The 17,858-nt window shown below is 38.9% G+C and overlaps 1 protein-coding gene across 3 annotated transcripts in view; it reads right to left on the reverse strand.

The window, feature by feature from the left end:
• Positions 1–6,366: 6,366 nt before the first annotated feature.
• Positions 6,367–17,858, reverse strand: part of RASA2 (RAS p21 protein activator 2) — a 117,381-nt gene continuing 105,889 nt past the window's right edge. For all 3 annotated transcript variants that reach the window (XM_065943027.1, XM_065943026.1, XM_065943028.1), the window contains exons 20-24: positions 13,695–13,777; positions 12,633–12,841; positions 11,819–11,922; positions 11,288–11,477; positions 6,367–9,416 (exon numbers count right to left, since the gene is read on the reverse strand). In XM_065943027.1, coding sequence (XP_065799099.1) covers positions 9,389–9,416; positions 11,288–11,477; positions 11,819–11,922; positions 12,633–12,841; positions 13,695–13,777 — 614 coding nt within the window. In that variant the 3' untranslated portion in view covers positions 6,367–9,388. The remainder of the gene's footprint in view (positions 9,417–11,287; positions 11,478–11,818; positions 11,923–12,632; positions 12,842–13,694; positions 13,778–17,858) is intronic.

A 17,858-nucleotide genomic window follows, 5' to 3' on the forward strand; every position in this document is an offset into this window, starting at 1 on the left:
TGGAGTGTGTGAGTGTGTGTATGTGTGTGTGTGTGTGTGTGTGTGTGAATCACGTGTGAGATAGGAGACTTTTTTCCTAGACAATTACCTAATTTTCTCAATACCAGTCAGTGAAAGATCCCTCTTTACCCAACTATCTGCAATATTAATCTTTTACTAAAATCATGTATGTTTGGGGGTTTACATATGACGTTTTTATTGTTTTGTTTGTCTGAGAATCCATGAATCTAGATGGAGTTCAAAGACAGAATCAGCTTTATTTTTATTTTTGTTCATCTGAGAATCCATGTATCACAGCAATTCCAAAGCACATGTCTTTTCACACTGTGAGATCTTTGAGTCAGGAGACATCTAATAGGTCATAGATTAATTGGTTTGATATCAGAGAGTGAGTTTCCTCTAGCTGCTGGTGTCCTTTCTTAGGTTCCCTTAGCTGTTCAGAGTTCTCTGTGGTTCCATACAAATGTCAGGATTGCTGTTTGGTCTCTGTGAAAAATGCCATTGGAATTCTGTTAAGAATTGCATTGAATGTGTATATTCTTTTGGGTGGAATGGACATTTTAGCACTACTGATTCTTTTTCGTCCACAAACACAGGATATCATTCCATTTATTTGCATCCTCAATTTCTTCATCAACGTCAATATTTTCAGTGTGCAGGTATTTCAAGTCCTTGGTTAAATTTATTCCTTGGTATTTTGTTCTTTTTGATGCAGTTGCAAACTGATTTTCTTTCTCTTTCTGACGGTTTGTTATTGGTGTTTAGAAACACAGTTGATTTTTGTGTGTTGATTTGGTAACTTTACTGAATTCATATATTAGTTCTAATAGTTTGTTGTTGGAATAATGCAGAAAATTCAAAATGTTAGAGTTCACTCTTTCTATCACACCCTGGTCATCTGCAATATGGAAGACACAGTGCCTCCTCATATAACCTTCTCACAGTTCCTGTCAGTTACATGTGGACTCCTAGGAGAGTGGTGATGTTTCTTTGTGTGAACTGGAAGTGGGTAAAGCTTGGACTTTGTAGAGAAATGTTTTCCCCTATACCATGATGTTTTCTGTGTTTTCTGGTGTAGTACTTACATGGGGTTTTGGAATGTTACTGACTTTCCAATAATTTCAAACATAAAACTTGCATTAGCAAAAGAAAGTACTTTTATCTGCATGATTTACTTATTTTTAATGTGATTACAAATTCTTTATAAGACGTGTTTAGCAAATATTTTTCTCCCACTCTGAGGCTTATCTTTTGGTTTTTGAATTTGGTATCCCTAAGTAAAAATTTTTAGTTGTACAGTACATGTTATTAATTCCCCCCTCCATTTTCTGTGTGGGCTTTTCATGCTGTACATTAAAAGTCAAAGCTCCTAACCTATGTGACCAAACCCATGGCCATGTTTATTTTCTTCTATGTTTTCTTCTATAATGTTTATATTTTTAAATATGTCTGTGGACAATTTTGAGTGATTTTACATGTGAGTTGTAAAGTTTGTATGTACGTTCATTTCATTGTGTATGGTTTCTAATTGTTCTAGAACTCTTTGAGAAGTCGTGGGATATTGGCCTCCAACCCTTTGAATTCCCAAAATATAATAGATTCATCAGGACTGCCAGCAGGGATCTTGGCCTCCATGAAACTGTTGAGTGGGTGAGGCCTGCATTTCACAACTGACCAGCAGAGGGCGATAAGCCTGCCTCTCTTAGGCAGGACCTGCCTGACCTGCCCCCAGATTTGGCTCTGTGCACAGCAGACAGGAGGGCTTCCCAGGGGGCGCTAGTGGTAAAAAAAAAAAAACCCACCTGTCGATGCAGGAAACCTAAGAGAGGGAGTTCGCTTCTTGGGCCGGGAAGATCCCCTGGAGGAGGAAATGACAACCCACTCCAGTGTTCTTGCCTTGAGAATCCTGTGGACAGAGGAGCCTGGTGGGCTACAGTCCATGGGGTTGCAAAGAGTCAGACACAACTGAGATGACTTAGCACAGATGACAGGGCATACCAGGGATTTGGTTTCAGGACAATTCAGAGCTGGAACTACATTTAGTGGATCTCAGTTTCCTCAGGACCTGCTGTAAGGTTATGCTATGCCACGGGAGAAAAAGTGATGAAAAATTGGGGAGAACCTCCTGTGTGTGGCTGACTGCTGGGGGTCTGTCATCAGAGGACTCGGCAAAGGAAGGGCTTGATGTGCATAGCTGTGTGTTTAGTTTTGTGTGCGAAGCAGATGATGTGCAGTGTCCTTTAGCTTGTGGTGTTCCATTTTCCAAGCAATTTATTAAGGGACATATCCTTAGGGTGTGAGAGTTGGACCATAAAGCAAGCTGAGTGCTGAAGAATTGATATTTTTCAATTGTGGTGCTGGAGAGGACTCTGGAGAGTCCCTTGGACTGCAAGAGATCAAACTAGTCAATCCTAAAGGAAATCAACCCTGAATATTCATTGGAAGGACTGATATTGAAGCTCCAAAACTTTGGCCATCTGATGGAAGACCTAACTCACTGGAAAAGACCCTGATGCTGGGAAGGATTGAAGGCAAAAAGGGAAGGGGGCAGCAGAGAATGAGATGGTTAGACAGCATCACTGACTCAATGGACACGAGTTTGACCGAATTCCAGTAAGCCTGGCGAGCGGCAGTCCACGGAGTCGTGGACTTAGTGACCAACAGCGTCCTTTGGCTACTCTATGTCCTTTATGTGGCGGCTTTGTCATAAATTAACTGACCACGTATTGTGGGTTTATTCCTGGGCACTCTGGCCCGGGCATCTCTTGTTCCATTTCTACACTTATTTCTGTAGCTTCAGAGTATGAAGTCAAGGACAGAGTTTCCTCCAGCTGTGGTCTCCTTAGTCAGGCTCCCCTTTTCTGTTTGGGGTCCTCTGTGTTCCATATGAACCTTACATGATTCAGCCCAATCTCCAACTGCCTCCCATGCCTGTGAGCCTTCTCTCAGCCAGAGCAATCTGAAAAAGCCAAGTCCATCATGTCACTCCACTGCTCAAAACCCTCCCTCATTGCAGGATCTTACCAGTCCCTCTTACTCATTTTGTTCTGGCCGCACTCATCTCCTTGCTGTTTTTGAGGTGGGAGGATCTTTCCTTACATTTCTGTAAAGACTCCCTTTCCTCATCTTCCTCAGATCTTGGTTCAAATGTAACCTTTCTAGTGAGGGCTTGCTGGAGAATCTTAGTATTCTAAGTTTATTCTAAGCTTATTCTAAACTTAGAACAAACGTAAGTTTATTTTTTAAATATTTACTCATTTACTTATTTGGCTGTGCTGGGTCTTCGTTTTGGCACATGGGATCTTTGATCTTCATTGCGGCGTGTGGGGTCTTTCCTTGAGGGATGCAATCTCTTAGTGGGAGCATGTGGGATCTAGTTCTCTGAGCAGGGGTTGAACCCGTGTCCCTTGCATTGGGAAAGCAGAGTTTTAGCCACAAGACCACTAAGGAAGCCCCTAATTTTAAACTGTATCCCAGCCCTTCTAGTCCCATACACAGCACTGTCTCCCTTCCCTGCTTTACTTTGCTCCATAATACTTCTCACCATCTGACACATTTTACCTCTTCGTCTAATCTGCCTTCTCTCCTCAGAATGCAAGCTGCAAGGAGGCAATGGTTGTGGCTGTATTCTTACCTGACACCAACTTCTGATGTAGAGTTTAAGAGACTGGGGATCAGGATTTGGAATTCATGTTAGCCCATATTGCAGTTTCCCAAACTTAAAAAATGCCCCATGTTAACATAAATATCGCAGGCTCCATACTGCAAAGGGCCTCTGGATGAAAACTGTGGTCTCACCTATGCGTTTGTATGGGTCAAGATTTTGTTGAGATTTTTTTATATTCAGTATTCTTATTTATTCAGCAGCAGCTTATTGACCATCTACCATATGTAAGACACTGTTTCCTTTGCAGAGTTGAATGACAAGGGACTCTAGAAAAGAGAGTAAACACCATTAACAATACTGCAAGTCAGAATATGATGAGTCTCATGTGGGTGGTAAAAAGTATTATGTGAGTCCAGAGAAGGAATTAATTATGCTCAGCTGATTCAGGATTATAAAAGTCTTGATAGAAGACATAATATTTGACATTAAAAATATTTGACATGGGCTTTGATGGATAAGAAAGGCAATGGACCTTAAACATATTGACATGGGCCTTAAAGGATGAGAATGGCAAGTAAATGAGGAATAACATGAACAAAGGCATGGGGAAATGAAAGCATATGTATTCTGGAAAGAGCAAGAAGTACAGCTAAGCTGATCCATGGGGTCTCTGTGGTGCTACAGTCATCAGTAAAGTTGGAAGGATAGTTTGGGACAAGAATATAAAAGGCTTTGCATATATAACTAAACCAATAATTTGGGCTTCATTTCCTAGGTGTTCAACCATCACTTACTGTGCTCACTCAGTCACGTCTGATTCTTTGAGACACCATGGACTGCAGCCCACCAGGTTCCTCTGTCCATGGGATTTCCCAGGCAAGAATACTGGAGTGGGTTGCCATTTCCTCTTCCAGGGGATCTTCCTGACTCAGGGATCGAACCCATGTATCCTGCATTTGAGGGTAGATTCTTTACTATCTGAGTCACCAGGGAAACCCATCACTTACTGGATGAACATAAAATAAATAAAAGGAGGAGCATTCTTTCTTTTGGTAAAGGGGACTGAAATGATATGAGCGGTGCTTTAGAAAGATTGATCTGGAAACTAGGTATATGATGGGTTGGAAGGGCAGTTTGGTAATTGGTGGAGAAATCAGGGGAGGGCATTCAAGGCAGAAGCAACAACATGAACACACTGTAGAGAAAGAAACTAATAGTATATATTTACAAGATTAATCAATCCAATTTGAACATGAGGAGTTAACAGAAAATGAAGTTGGATAGGTGTTGAGATTTTTCTGTAGTATTAACTACAAAAAAGGTGTTTGCACTTGCAAGTGTACAAATTTTATTGACTATGCCTTTTCAAACTATGTCTGAGCCCTCTATCTCCTCAGGGAGATTCTGACATGCCTCTTGAAGCATCCCTCAGCCCACCCTGATCCCTCAGTCCGCCCTGCGCCAAGTCTGTCTAAAATGATGGGTGCTTTTTTAACAGTGCAGTGTGGCCTTCTCAGTTCTGGGTGGAGTTGAGAATATGTGTTAAATTTGGAAAATAATGTTGTCTACTCTAGACAGAACTTTTTTTGATGAGCAACAACTCCCATGTATCTAAGACCATGTCAAAAAGTAGATCAATACAAAGAAAGCACAAAGACTTTGATAGAATGAAATAAAGAGAATTTGACACAACGCAGAAAACTAAATGAATCCAAATAGGGCTTTAAGTAGGTTACACCTTCTCTGCTGTTAATGTAATACCTAGACATAAGCTTAAAACACGGCAGCAAATGGCTCACCGAACTAACATGTCACATGGCAAAATGACACGCCAAAGAGTGAGACTTTCAGCCACAAGAGACTAAACCTCAGGTGAGGATGTGAGTGAGGCATGAAGACCCACGGTCTCTGGACATGGGTCAGTTTATTTCTACAGTACGTCATGTACACCTAAGGCAGGTGTTCTCTGAAGACCACACTGGCCACTGAGACTCAGGCTAGTGGGGAAACTCACACCGGGACTGCAACAGGAGGGGACTCTGCTTGGCCTCAGGGGCTCTTATCTTGGAATCATGAAACTTGAAAAGGGGAACCCACCAAAAATATGGTCTCCTCTACCTGAAGAACTAGCTTGGTTCATGAATAAAACTTGCACAGAACCTCTTGATGTTTCTATTCTAACGTCGTTGAGTTCAACAGTGTCCTTGCCAATTTTTCTAAGGTCTGTTCTAATACATGGGCTCACATGCGAGTCTGGTATTTCAACAAAAATAAGATGCTTAGGAGATTCAGAACCCTAATCCTTCATCTTTACCAGCCTTCAATTCCTCTGGCGTTGCAGGGGCTAGGTCTTATCAAGGTCTGTTTAGAAATAATAAGAGGCTGCTGAGGGTAGTAATGGGGAAGATCCTGACTCCTTTCACGGGGGGCACAAGTCAGCTCTAAACTGTGGACTCAGATGCGTGGAATACACTCCCACACACTGGACATGCACGGCTCTCGGGAATGACAGGTCCTGCATAGTACCTGTACTTGGCAGGTCCTCAAGACAAGTCTGCTGAAGGAATAAACAAGGACCTCGGTCCAAACAACCAGCCCAGATAAATGCCGCAGATTTCTGCACCCTTATGGCTTGCTCTTCTGTTATTGGGACTCCTCACTTGCCATTCCCTTCCTAATAGGTGAGTTACGGTCATTCTAAATGAGCAGAAATTCTCACATCAGTGAGAAAGTGACGTCACACAGAGAGTGAACAGGCTTCTTGTAATTTATTTGTTATTTCCAAGCGACAGCTACAAAAGTTTTTAATTTTTATAATACTCTTGATAAGAAAATAAAATTTAAATAAAAATACATTCTCAACAATACAACATGGTTACACAAATTCACTACATTAAGTTTTGATAACTTACATTTTCCAACTGGACACTGTAAAAACCAATATTTACTAGCAACATATTAATTTCCAAGTTAATAAAAATGGAAGCAGATAATATCAATTGAGACTGGTAATTTAACTCTAGAATGAGTCCTGTAGTTTTCACATACTGTAAGGACACATAAAAGGCTTTGTAGCTTTTTGTCTTTACAGGATGTACCGTTAAAACAAATTAAAGGTGCTTTTACTTAAAATGACATCTGTCTTCTAAAACCTGGCATGAATAAGCCTTTCTGAAAACTGAATGAAATTAGGCTTCAGAAACAGAAACAAAAGCTACATCATTCATCACCCCCTTTTTTTTTGTACAATAAGCAAAGCCTTGTTTTGACACTTAAATCATTACCCGTGATATTATAAACATATTTCTTTGGCAAAGAAAATAGTTCAATTTGATAAATTATATTCCTGGGAGTGAAAAAATGTTGCTATTGCCCATTATCATATTAAATGAACATTAAAAAACAAAGCTAAACAAAGAAACAACAACAACAACAAAACAAGTGACACACCACAGTAATTTCAAATGATGGAAATGGTAAACTAAGAACCAAATTGGCGTTTATGGCAAGAGTTTCTCTGTATCTTTCTTCCTCGGGGTTTTCAGGGCTTTGGGGTAGAGTGAGCTGCCATGTATTTTTCCAAGTTTGGAAAAGGGAGAGAAAGCAGATCAGGGAGTAAAAATCAAAGTACTCGTAAGCAACAGTGGAGGAACGACGCCCTTGGAAGCAAGTGAAAGTACCTCGGTTATCTTTGGGTCCCACTGACATGGTCTCTTATTTCAGAAGACTTTCAAAGAAAATTTCATTTCACATTACTTCTTCTTAGGCTGTGCCAAGGTGGTTAATTCCAGTCAAACTGGCTGTTTAAGAGTGAAGAAAAGAACTAGTAACTGAATTCTTTTCAAATTCTGAGTTACATATTCAGACAGCCTTGGTCCCCTTGAGAACACTGTGATCTTTAAAAACAGTCATAACTTGGCATTATGTTACCAAGGGCTGATACTAGAATGTCAGAATATAAGTCAAGGAGCCACTAGAGAGCAGCGAGCGGAGCCTGGCAGAGCTCACCTGGCCTTTCCAGGCAGCCGGCAGAGACTCTGGGAAGGAAATTTCAACCTGAATAAAATTCAACAGTGAGAAACGGACTAAACGGTAAAATTCTGTCACACTGATCAATCAGTGGAGTTTATGGAATCTACAAGCTCATAAAATTTAAAAGACTTTTTCAAACTTGTCTTTAAAATGGGCCAGGAATAACTTAATGCAGACTAGGACTGATCCTTAAATAAAACTGATTTTTACAAGTCCTTAAGAGAAATACATTGCTTAGTTATAATCATTTATGGAACTTTAATTGTTTGCCAATGGTCTTTAAAAATAATTACCCAGTAACATTATAATTTAAAAACAATTACTCACCAATAACATAATTGGCAAAGTGTATCTTGAAATATAGCTTATGCTCAGGGAAACAAAAAAGCACTACTAGCTAGACTTACATTAATAAGTCACAGTTTTTAACAGAAACATGTAAAATACTCCAAGGTTCAAAGTACCACATTTAGAAAATGTTTTGGATTTAAAAACACATAATAAGAGTACCATGGTTTTTAATACTGACGAAGCACAGTGTATCCCTCTTAACTTCAAGGTGGCAACTTGCTTCGATTGCTTATTTACAGTTATGATTTTTAGGATAAAGGTAAATCATTAGGGAAAAACAGGATTCAAACAGTTGCTTGCCCAATTCCATTTGGCTAGCAGGCAATAAGGAAACAGCAGTGAAATATAAACATTTTCAAGAAAGCATTATTTCTAGACTTAAACACTGATCATTCAACTGATCATAAAGGTTAGATACCATGGAGTATCTGAAGTATAATCTGGGGTCGCCCAGATGAGTAAAGTGCGCCGAGTGACTGTCCTCGAGTTGGATCTCACCCTCACGTGGGGAGGAGGGCATCCCATGGTGGTGGCCCTTACAATAATGGAGTAACGAGTGAAGTCGAGTGATTGTACCACCACCTGTCCCCATTGTTTACTTCCTCTTCTTTTTCAGAAGTGAAGTCCTTAGAAGTCACAACAAACCTGAACTCTTAAATCAAAAATATGAGTACCTGATGTTTAAATGGTGAAAAAAAATTAGTGGTCTGGTTTTATTTCATCTGCCATCACTCATCCCACATGAAAACAAGATGCAGACAACAGTACATGTTCCCTGATTTCTCCTGTCTGAGCTCTGTTTGCATCTCTAAATAGGTAAAAGGGTCCACCAACTTTCAAGAATGCTGTGGTAGTTTTCTAAAGTTTGTCACTGTCCCTAATGTAACCTGTAATGACCGATGGACCAAAGGAAATCTTTTCTGTTTTGTTTTTTTTGAAGAGGAAAGGTCTAGATGAACTAAACGGAAAGCTCTGAATAGTCATGGATTGAAATTTTCTAGTAAAACACAATGTTGGCAGTATAGAGCAGGCACTAATGGTAGTGAAAAGTCCACAGAACATGGAGTGTTACAAGAAAAGATGATTTCTTGCTATGGAGGAGTTCTCCTTTTGTTATAAAGCTTCTTTAGGAAGAGTCTTTCTATTAAAAAGAAGTTGCAGAAACATGGCTTTCGACACATAAGATATGAAGCGAATCCTGGGTTTTAAATTCTCTAGTGAAACATCACACCAGAATTTCCAAACAGTTAGTTTCAATTATTAAATATTAAATACAATGTGAATGCAGATGACAGTGAAGCCGATGTTCATTCTTAAATACTATGAACAAAATACACGATGAATTGAGAAACTCCAATAAAAATATTTTCCAGTTCTTCTGAGTCAATTGGCCAAACTCTAAAATATTTTCCCGATTGGATTTTCCCTAGAAAACAATAAAAATAATTTTTCAAATGTTGAAAAAAATTGTAAAAAGTAACAAATATCTCATAGTATCCAGTGTCTGTAATTCTCTCCTGACAATCTCTCATGCCAAGTCCTATTTCACTGATTTAGCAAGCTTTTAGTAAGTAAATGTCAGGCACTATTTTAGAAACTATGGACACAGAGGTGAAGAAAAATGACAAAACCCCTGGCCCTGTGGAGCCTATATTCTGGTACAGATAAAATAAGATAAACAAATAAAATATTTAGCACAAGAAAGAGTGGTAGGTTTTAAGACAGAAAAATATAATTGGAAGGGGTATAGTGTGTGTGGGTATGGGGGGGGAGAATACTATTTAGGAAGGATGCCAAGCACTGGCTAGAACCTCATATGGAAACCTGCCATGGCTCCAAGAAAACTGGATTATTTTACTGTTGGAAGAGAACAAAATATACTAACGTAGAAAAGACAGTTACAGGATGCTTACAATAACCTTTTTAATGTACTGAGCCTTCCATCTAGGCAGAACACAAATACCTGTCAAACTGATTTTCATTGTTTATAAAACACAATTAAAATGATCAATCCACGTAAGTTAAAAAAAATACTTAAAATGGTTGGGGCCAAGATTCAAAGCCCCCTTATTAATCAGCTCTATGGCTCCCCTGATAGCTCAGTTGGTAAAGAATCTGCCTGCAATGTGGGAGAGCTGGGTTCAATCCCTGGGTTGGGAAAATCCCCTAGAGAAGAGAAAGGCAACCCACTCCAGTATTCTGGCCTGGAGAATTCCTTGGACTGTATAGTCCATGGGGTTGCAAAGAGTCAGATATGACTGAGCAATTAAAAAAAAAAAATGACCTTGGGCAAGGCACTTAACTTCCCTGGGCCTTAGCTTCTCTGGCTGTGAAATGGGAGTGTAACTGTGTTGGGCTGGTGTGAGGATCAATGAGAGGGTGTGCATCGTGGTAAACATTTATCTGCTGATCCAAGAACCACCCCTTCCTATCTACCTCTGTGCAAACAGAAGCCTGATTCTAGTGCAGGTGCTGTGCAGCCCCCACGGTTCAGGGGAACCTAGGGTAACTTTAGACAAAGTTGCTTTCCTTTTGAGGAAGAAACAGCTCTTTCTGCCTCTAGACACTATATTATAAACGTGAACTATTGCAGCCCAGCTGTGACCATAGGGGCAGCAGCCTCAGGAAGACAGAAATCATCTTGTTGAACGTGGCTGAGTGGCTGGATCGCCCTTGATGATAGAGTTGAGCTGAACTAGCTAAATGTAGAAATCGGGACTTTTAACTTGTGAGATTAAACATTTTCCTATTATTTAAGCCATTGGGATTTTCTGTTACTTGCTGTACAAAAAATCTAACTGATGGAATGTAAAGTACTTTGTACAGTGTCTAGTGGTAAGGAGGAACGTCCTTAATAAATATTAACTGTTGTTGCTGTTTCTATCAGTGTCCATCTGCCTCTGAGATGGATCCAAAGCATCAATTATAAAATACTTCTAGCACTTTCAAAGCTAACTTTTTTGGAATTAGGATGTAAAAAGGTACTGAGACAGATAAAGAAGAGGATCAGTAAAAATCAAAATAAGAAACTACTAAGTATTCAATTCAATGATTAAATTGAAATATAACATTGAAAATGAAGATAAAAGTACTGCCCCAACACAATGAAATGATGCTCGAATTGAAAAAGATCCCTGCAGGAGTGACTCAGAAGATTCCTGCACAAGAGAAAGGTTCTAAGTTGGTCTTGAGAGATGAAGGTAGGCAGGAGACCTGCACTTCAGGTGTGAGTAGAGGGTAGCAGAGGAAAGCTCAAACTATATTCAAAAATGTCTAAAGTATCTTAACAGTACTTACTTGCTGCCGTATTTTGCACTACTTGATCTTTTCTTCCTATACTTTTCATGAGGTTCATCTAGCTTCTCTATGACACTTTTTATTTGTTGAATTGTCTTGAAGGTTGTTACAGAATCCTCGATTACAAAGTTGGAATAGTCATCAGGCTCTTTCTGTGGTCCTTGATAGACTGCTATAGTTCCACAAGCCTCTACAAGAAGAAATGAAATCTCTGATCAGACAACTAAATCCATCAAGGATAATCTGTAATATAAATAAGAACTTTTCAAGATGGGCTCAAGCTGGGAAAAGCTCCCTTGGAAATGCATAGACAACCAAAATCCATGCATTTTATTAATTATGATAATTACATTTATGCAACAACAATACTTTTACTTAAAGAACTCCCTTTGGGAGTTTGTCAGCTTCCATCAGGTAACATTTTGATAAATCTATGAGTATCTTTTGACTTTAAAGTAATGCCACAGCAACACTTCAGGGACTGGTAGCAAAGGATCACGGTTATATGAAAGAATTTAAATATACAATTACCTTCCATTTTCTGCAGCTTAAGTAAACTGAGGGTAAAAAGGGAGTAAATTCTTTCTGTTTCTCTGTCTTCATCAATATCTATTTGGATGTCTGCAGGGACACCTCTATGTAAAAATGAAATAAAAGACGTTGGAAAAATATCATTTTGTTAACATGCTAAAGACTTCTGATGGTTTGAGACTGAAAACAGAAACACAGAATTTTGTAAAAGGAACCTTAGGAATCTAGTCTACCTTGATAATAACACAGAATGAGATCCTTAGGTTCGGTCATTATGTGACTATACTCAAAAGGAAGATGATTTTAAAGTGTAATCATTTTCATTACCTATGCTTCATCATATTACTTTATAAGTCTGTAAAGCTACCATGGCTGTTCCACACAATTAGAACAAGAATGCTAGGCCCTTCTTCCTCAATACCTTGCTCAAGTTTGCATATCTATTTAAACACTGCCCTCCTTTTTTTGACTTGTGAAACCACAATTTATTAAGAACATTTTCATCACCCCAAAAGAATCTCTGTATTCATTAAGTACTCCCCACTGCCCTCTCCCTCTAATCCTTCACAACTGCTAATCTACTCTGTCTCGATAAATTTACCTATTCTGGATACTTCATGTAAGTGTTACCCTAAAGTACATGGCCTTTGTGTCGGACTTCTTTTAGCATGTTTTTCTGGCTTCTTTTCAGCATGTTTCCAAGGTGCATCCATGCATGTATCAGGACATCATTCCGTTTTACGGATGAATAATATTCCATTGTATGAATACAGCACATTTAAGACACTGCCTTTTTAATCAAAAAGAAACTTACGCAGTACATGGCTTGCAGCCGAGTGCATTTTCACTGGTCTCCAGACAGCATAGCCAGCTTCCGTTTAGATATGCGGAAGGGTGGTAAGAGCTGAGTCTGTTCTGATTGCATCGGCTCACCCTGCAGAGCACCTCTATCCATTCATTAGCTTCTACACAATTATTTGCCTGGACATAGAGTGGTTTCTCCGTGTGTATCACTTGGAACATCTTAACAGACAATTAAGACAAAAAGTTAGTCTAAAAATCAAACACAGTGCAAAACACAAAAAGGTACATAACAGAAATATAGTTTGCATGGCTAGGTAACTGTAGCTCAGGTATACCATAAATTGTCATGTCCCCAGGACTGTTTGAGTTACATGGTACTAAACAGTATACAGAATATAATTTTTAGAAACCACACAAGTCCTGGGGAAGGGGCTTTCATACAAATAGGAATAAAGGGAGAGAATTTCAGATAGAGGAAAACCTATGGGTAGAGAGAGCAGTGGGAAAATAGAAACAAGGAAATCATTTTGGCTACTTGAGTGCACTGGTATCTATTGGTATGTACTGAAGGGCAGCAGAGGATTAGGCTGCATGGACAGGCTATATTCTGTTCACGTCTATATTCTGAAGGTCAAGCTGAAAAATCTGATAAAACTTAAGTATTGAGAGAAGTTGTTTAGTCACTCAGTTGTTTCCGACTCTTGTGACCCCATGGACTGCAGCCCACCAGGCTCCTCTGTCCATGGGATTTCTCAGGCAAGGATACTGGAGGTGGTTGCCATTCCCTTTTCCAGGGGATCTTCCCAACCCAGGGATCGAACCTGCATCTACGGCACTGGCAGGCGAATTCTTTACCACTGAGCACATTGAGTAAAGAATTCTTAACTGAAAAAAGTACCTTTCACTTAATAGGTGAGGTGGACTATACAAAGCATCAACAGTGATGGACAATTTTAAACAGAGTTCCAGCTACCAATGATAAGATATTAATAATTAAAAACAAACACTAAATCTCTTTTAAAATTTTCAGCTAATATATGCAGTTTAAAAAACTTTAAATTGTATAACTTACATTTTTCTTGTTGAAAGAGCTCTCTTCCAGTTTTTCCACTGCAAGAATGTTTTTCACTGGAATTGTGTAAATTGCATCTTTGCCTAAATTATAAAAGAATATAAAATTAAAATAACTTTCATCAGGATAAAGCGAAAGGTTAACTCTATATGGTTTAAGATCATTCTCTTGACAGTGGGTGTGTAAGTAACCTACAGATTTCCAAATGGTGCATAATAAATGGTGCATAATAAATGTTTTATGGACCAAATGAATTTTCATTGTTTTCCACGACGTGACTTCCCCTTTATTTAATTAAAATTAAAACATTTTCTTTGGACTGCAAGGAGATCCAACCAGTCCATCCTAAAAGAGATCAGTCCTGGGTGTTCATTGGAAGGACTGATGCCGAAGCTGAAACTCCAGTACTTTGGCCACCTCATGTGAAGAGTTGACTCATTGGAAAAGACCCTGATGCTGGGAGGGATTGGGGGCAGGAGGAGAAGGGGACGACAGAGGATGAGATGGCTGGATGGCATCACCGACTCGACAGGCACGAGTTTGAGTAAACTCCGGGAGTTGGTGATGGACAGGGAGGCCTTGTGGCATGCTGCGATTCATGGGGTTGCAAAGAGTCGGACACGACTGAGCGACTGAACTGAAAACATTTTCATGGAAAAATTAGGGAATAAATTTGATCTCTGTAGAAAATAAAAATTTATTGTATTTTGTAACATTAATTATATGGGGACTGAAAAAATACGTAATTAACAATAAAGGCCTACTCAAAACCTGCTGAGACATGGAATTTTCTTTCATGGAGTTATTACTTTTACAAAGAATCTGACTGTACCTAAGTGGATTTTTCTGCTTCTCCAATCTAATATTTAATTAAGGCACTAACCCTCAAAACAATTATTTGAAACTGAAAAATTGTTCATTTATATTGCATACTGTCTGGTCAGCTGACTAGAGCTACCAAATTTACTTTAAGAGGTACAGGGAATGAAAATAAAAATTTTATTTGATAGAGTGAATCATTAACCTAACTTAAGAATTTGGAAATTTGTTTGCTAAAGGGGCTCCATAATAGCATGAGGCTACGATGCATTTCAACTTAAAATTTACTTGAATAAACTTCATTCATATAGTCATAGAACTAAGTAAATATAATCATGAACTTTTCTGGTCATTTACATTATAAAATGTGGTTCTTAGAAAATGAAAGCTTTGCTTCCCTCCTCCCAACAAACTTCAGTTTAATGACTTGGGGGCTGAAGTGCTGAAGGTGAAGATCTTTTAAAATATTCATGGATTAATGTACAGCTTTTGGGTTAAAGACACTAAAAATGTTTTCTTTATTGAACAGAAAGATTAACAAAGAATACTTGCTAGCTTAGTTCCTGCTGTAAAATCTAAAATCTAAAATCTATCACATATTCAAGCAGATATGTGATATACATTTTAAAGTCACTTAATTTAGCTATCACGTTTATCCTATACCAGACACTGTCTTAACCACTTGATATAGAGCAGCGAATAAAACATATAAGGCCCCTAATGAAGTCTGCATTTAGGTCTGGAAAGACTGATGAAGGACAAATATTAGGTAGAGATAAATGCAATAAAGATAGCAACATAAAGTGAAGTGACAGGAAGTAATTGGGAAGTTACTTTAAGTCGGGCAGTTAGGGAAAACTTTTCTGAGGAAACGACATTTAAATTCAACAATTACAAATTATATATACATGGGAAAATAGGAAAAGACTATCAGCGGTCTCCTGGAAGCAGACAAGATCAAATTTATGAAGGGGTGAGGGGAGGCGAGGAGGGAGGAAACTCAAAGAAGCCACAGCCTGAGCCACATGGAGGAAAAGACACATTTGCAAAAGGAGGGCTGGTCAGAAGAGCTTCAAGCCAGAGTCACTGGACACAGGGAGCTGGGGGGTGAGGGGGGAGCATACTTAGATGTCTATCAGGATGACTATGTGGTAAGCTGCACTTGGAGCAGCTGAGTCAATTAGGTCCTCACATACTGCCCCCCTCAACCCACTTGTACTAAGCAGCAGTCCATAGAAGCACAGTCCCAGGTTGAAGCAGTGAAAATGCATACTGGCTGGAAAGCGGGACAGCCACAGGCTGCTGACAGTGCCCAGGCCAGGGGACGAGCACCAGCACCCCTGCCCGTCAGCAGCTCATCCTGTCCCTCCCTCAAAACCACTGGCCATGAGCTACTGGACCCTCAGGCAGGTGAGTGCACTGTAACACAAAAATGAGCAAACTGCCAAAAGAACCACTAAACAGATGAGGAAAATCAGCACTCTGAAGGAAACACGTACAACAGAGAGAATAACATCGGAGGAGATCAGGGGTGTAACAAATGAGGGGGCAGAGGAGACATGCCTTTGGATACGGACCTACATGGGGCACCACAGAGAGTCCAGAGAATTTAAAAATTGTGCAGGAAGTAGATTTTGTAGATTTTCAACAACTCTTTAGATTTGCTGAATACACAAAGCACGCTCATATCCTAGAATTGCTGTGTTTGTTCATTTCTGGACAAATTATATCACAGCATACAGAGAGAAAATGCATTGTTCCCAGGCACACATGATGTTATTTATTATTAGAGTTAACTGAAATTAACTGAAGTTGCTAATGTTAACTTGAATGAATTGTAAAGTGAATTAGTAAAATAGAAGATTGTACTGAGGACTCTCCATATATACAGTACAAAAGGACAAAGAAACAAAGTAAAGACATTAACAGCCATGATGGATGAATTTAGAAGTTTTCAGATCAGCTTTAAGAAGCATTCCAGAAACAACTGAGTTGTTCAGAAGAAAATGACCAATGAAAATGTCCAAGAATAAAGAGAAATCTTTAGACTGAAAGGACCCATCATGTGCTGATGAAAGAATGAAAGTGTAGGAAGAAAGAAAGGTAATACTCAGACACTGGGCAGTAGAATATTAAGAGCTTGAAGGTTAAAGAAAGTCCAGAGGGTTTCCAAGGAGAAGAATCAAGACTAAGAATTACATCAAAATCCTTACCACCAACAATGGAAACTAGTAAATCATGGAGAAATATCTTAAAAATCTTATAGGAAATGACTTTAAATCCAGTCTAACTTATCATTCAAGTGTATGGGTAAGATACTTTTTCTAATATGTAAGAACTCTGAAAATTTATCAGCCCTAAAGCTATATGGAATAATTCCTTGAGGACATAACTCCTGCAAAATAAGTAAGAATCCAGGAAAAAGACAAGTATGTTGATATAAGAAACAGTGTTGGGCAAAGACATCAGAAAAACTGACAAGAATGGTTAGAAAAGGGCTTCTCAGGTGGCACTAGTGGTAAACAACCTGCCTGTCAATGCAGGAGATGTAAGAGACACGGGTTCAATCCCTGGGTTGGGAATATTCCTTGGAGGAGGGCATGGCAACCCACTCCAGTATTCTTGCCATGGACCGAAGAGCCTGGTTGCAAATTCCATGGACAGCATGGTCCACAGGGTTTTTGCAAAGAGTTGGATACGACTGAAGCAACTTAGCATACATGCATGGTTAGAAAAAAATGATGAAAACATAAAAAGGTAAAAGAAACAGAACCTAGTACTAAAATTTAAGATGACTTCATTAGATAGTGTGAGGAAAAATAAATTTGAAAGCATGCTATGTTCCTTCTCAGGTTGAATGGAGATGGTGATTAACTCCAGACAATTAAGATGAACATGTAAATTTAAACCTATCTGTTAACAATTTAAAAGTAAAAACAAAATGCCCAAATTCTCTCACTAGATAAGACAGAGTGAATATATGTGGGACTGATTATTCCAATAAAAATGCAGGAAAAAAAAACAATCCCAATGAAAAGAAGAGCTTAATAAACAGAAAATACAAAACAAAATATTGGTTACAGTAATCACAATAAATGTGAGGGTATTAAGTTTCCTATTAAATGCCAAATCCAGTTTTATTTAAAAATCATCATCACCTTCTCAAAAAGTTAAACATAAAGTTAGTTACTATATGACTCACTGATTTCACTCCTAGATACAGACCCAAGAGAAGTGAAAATATATGTCCACACAAAAACGTGTATGTGGATGTTTACAGCAGCATTGTTCATAATAATAAAAAACTGGAAACAATTTAAAAGTACATCAACTGATAAACTGGTA

The sequence above is a fragment of the Muntiacus reevesi genome, chromosome 8 (genome assembly GCF_963930625.1).
Source record: "Muntiacus reevesi chromosome 8, mMunRee1.1, whole genome shotgun sequence".
Lineage (NCBI taxonomy): Eukaryota > Metazoa > Chordata > Mammalia > Artiodactyla > Cervidae > Muntiacus > Muntiacus reevesi.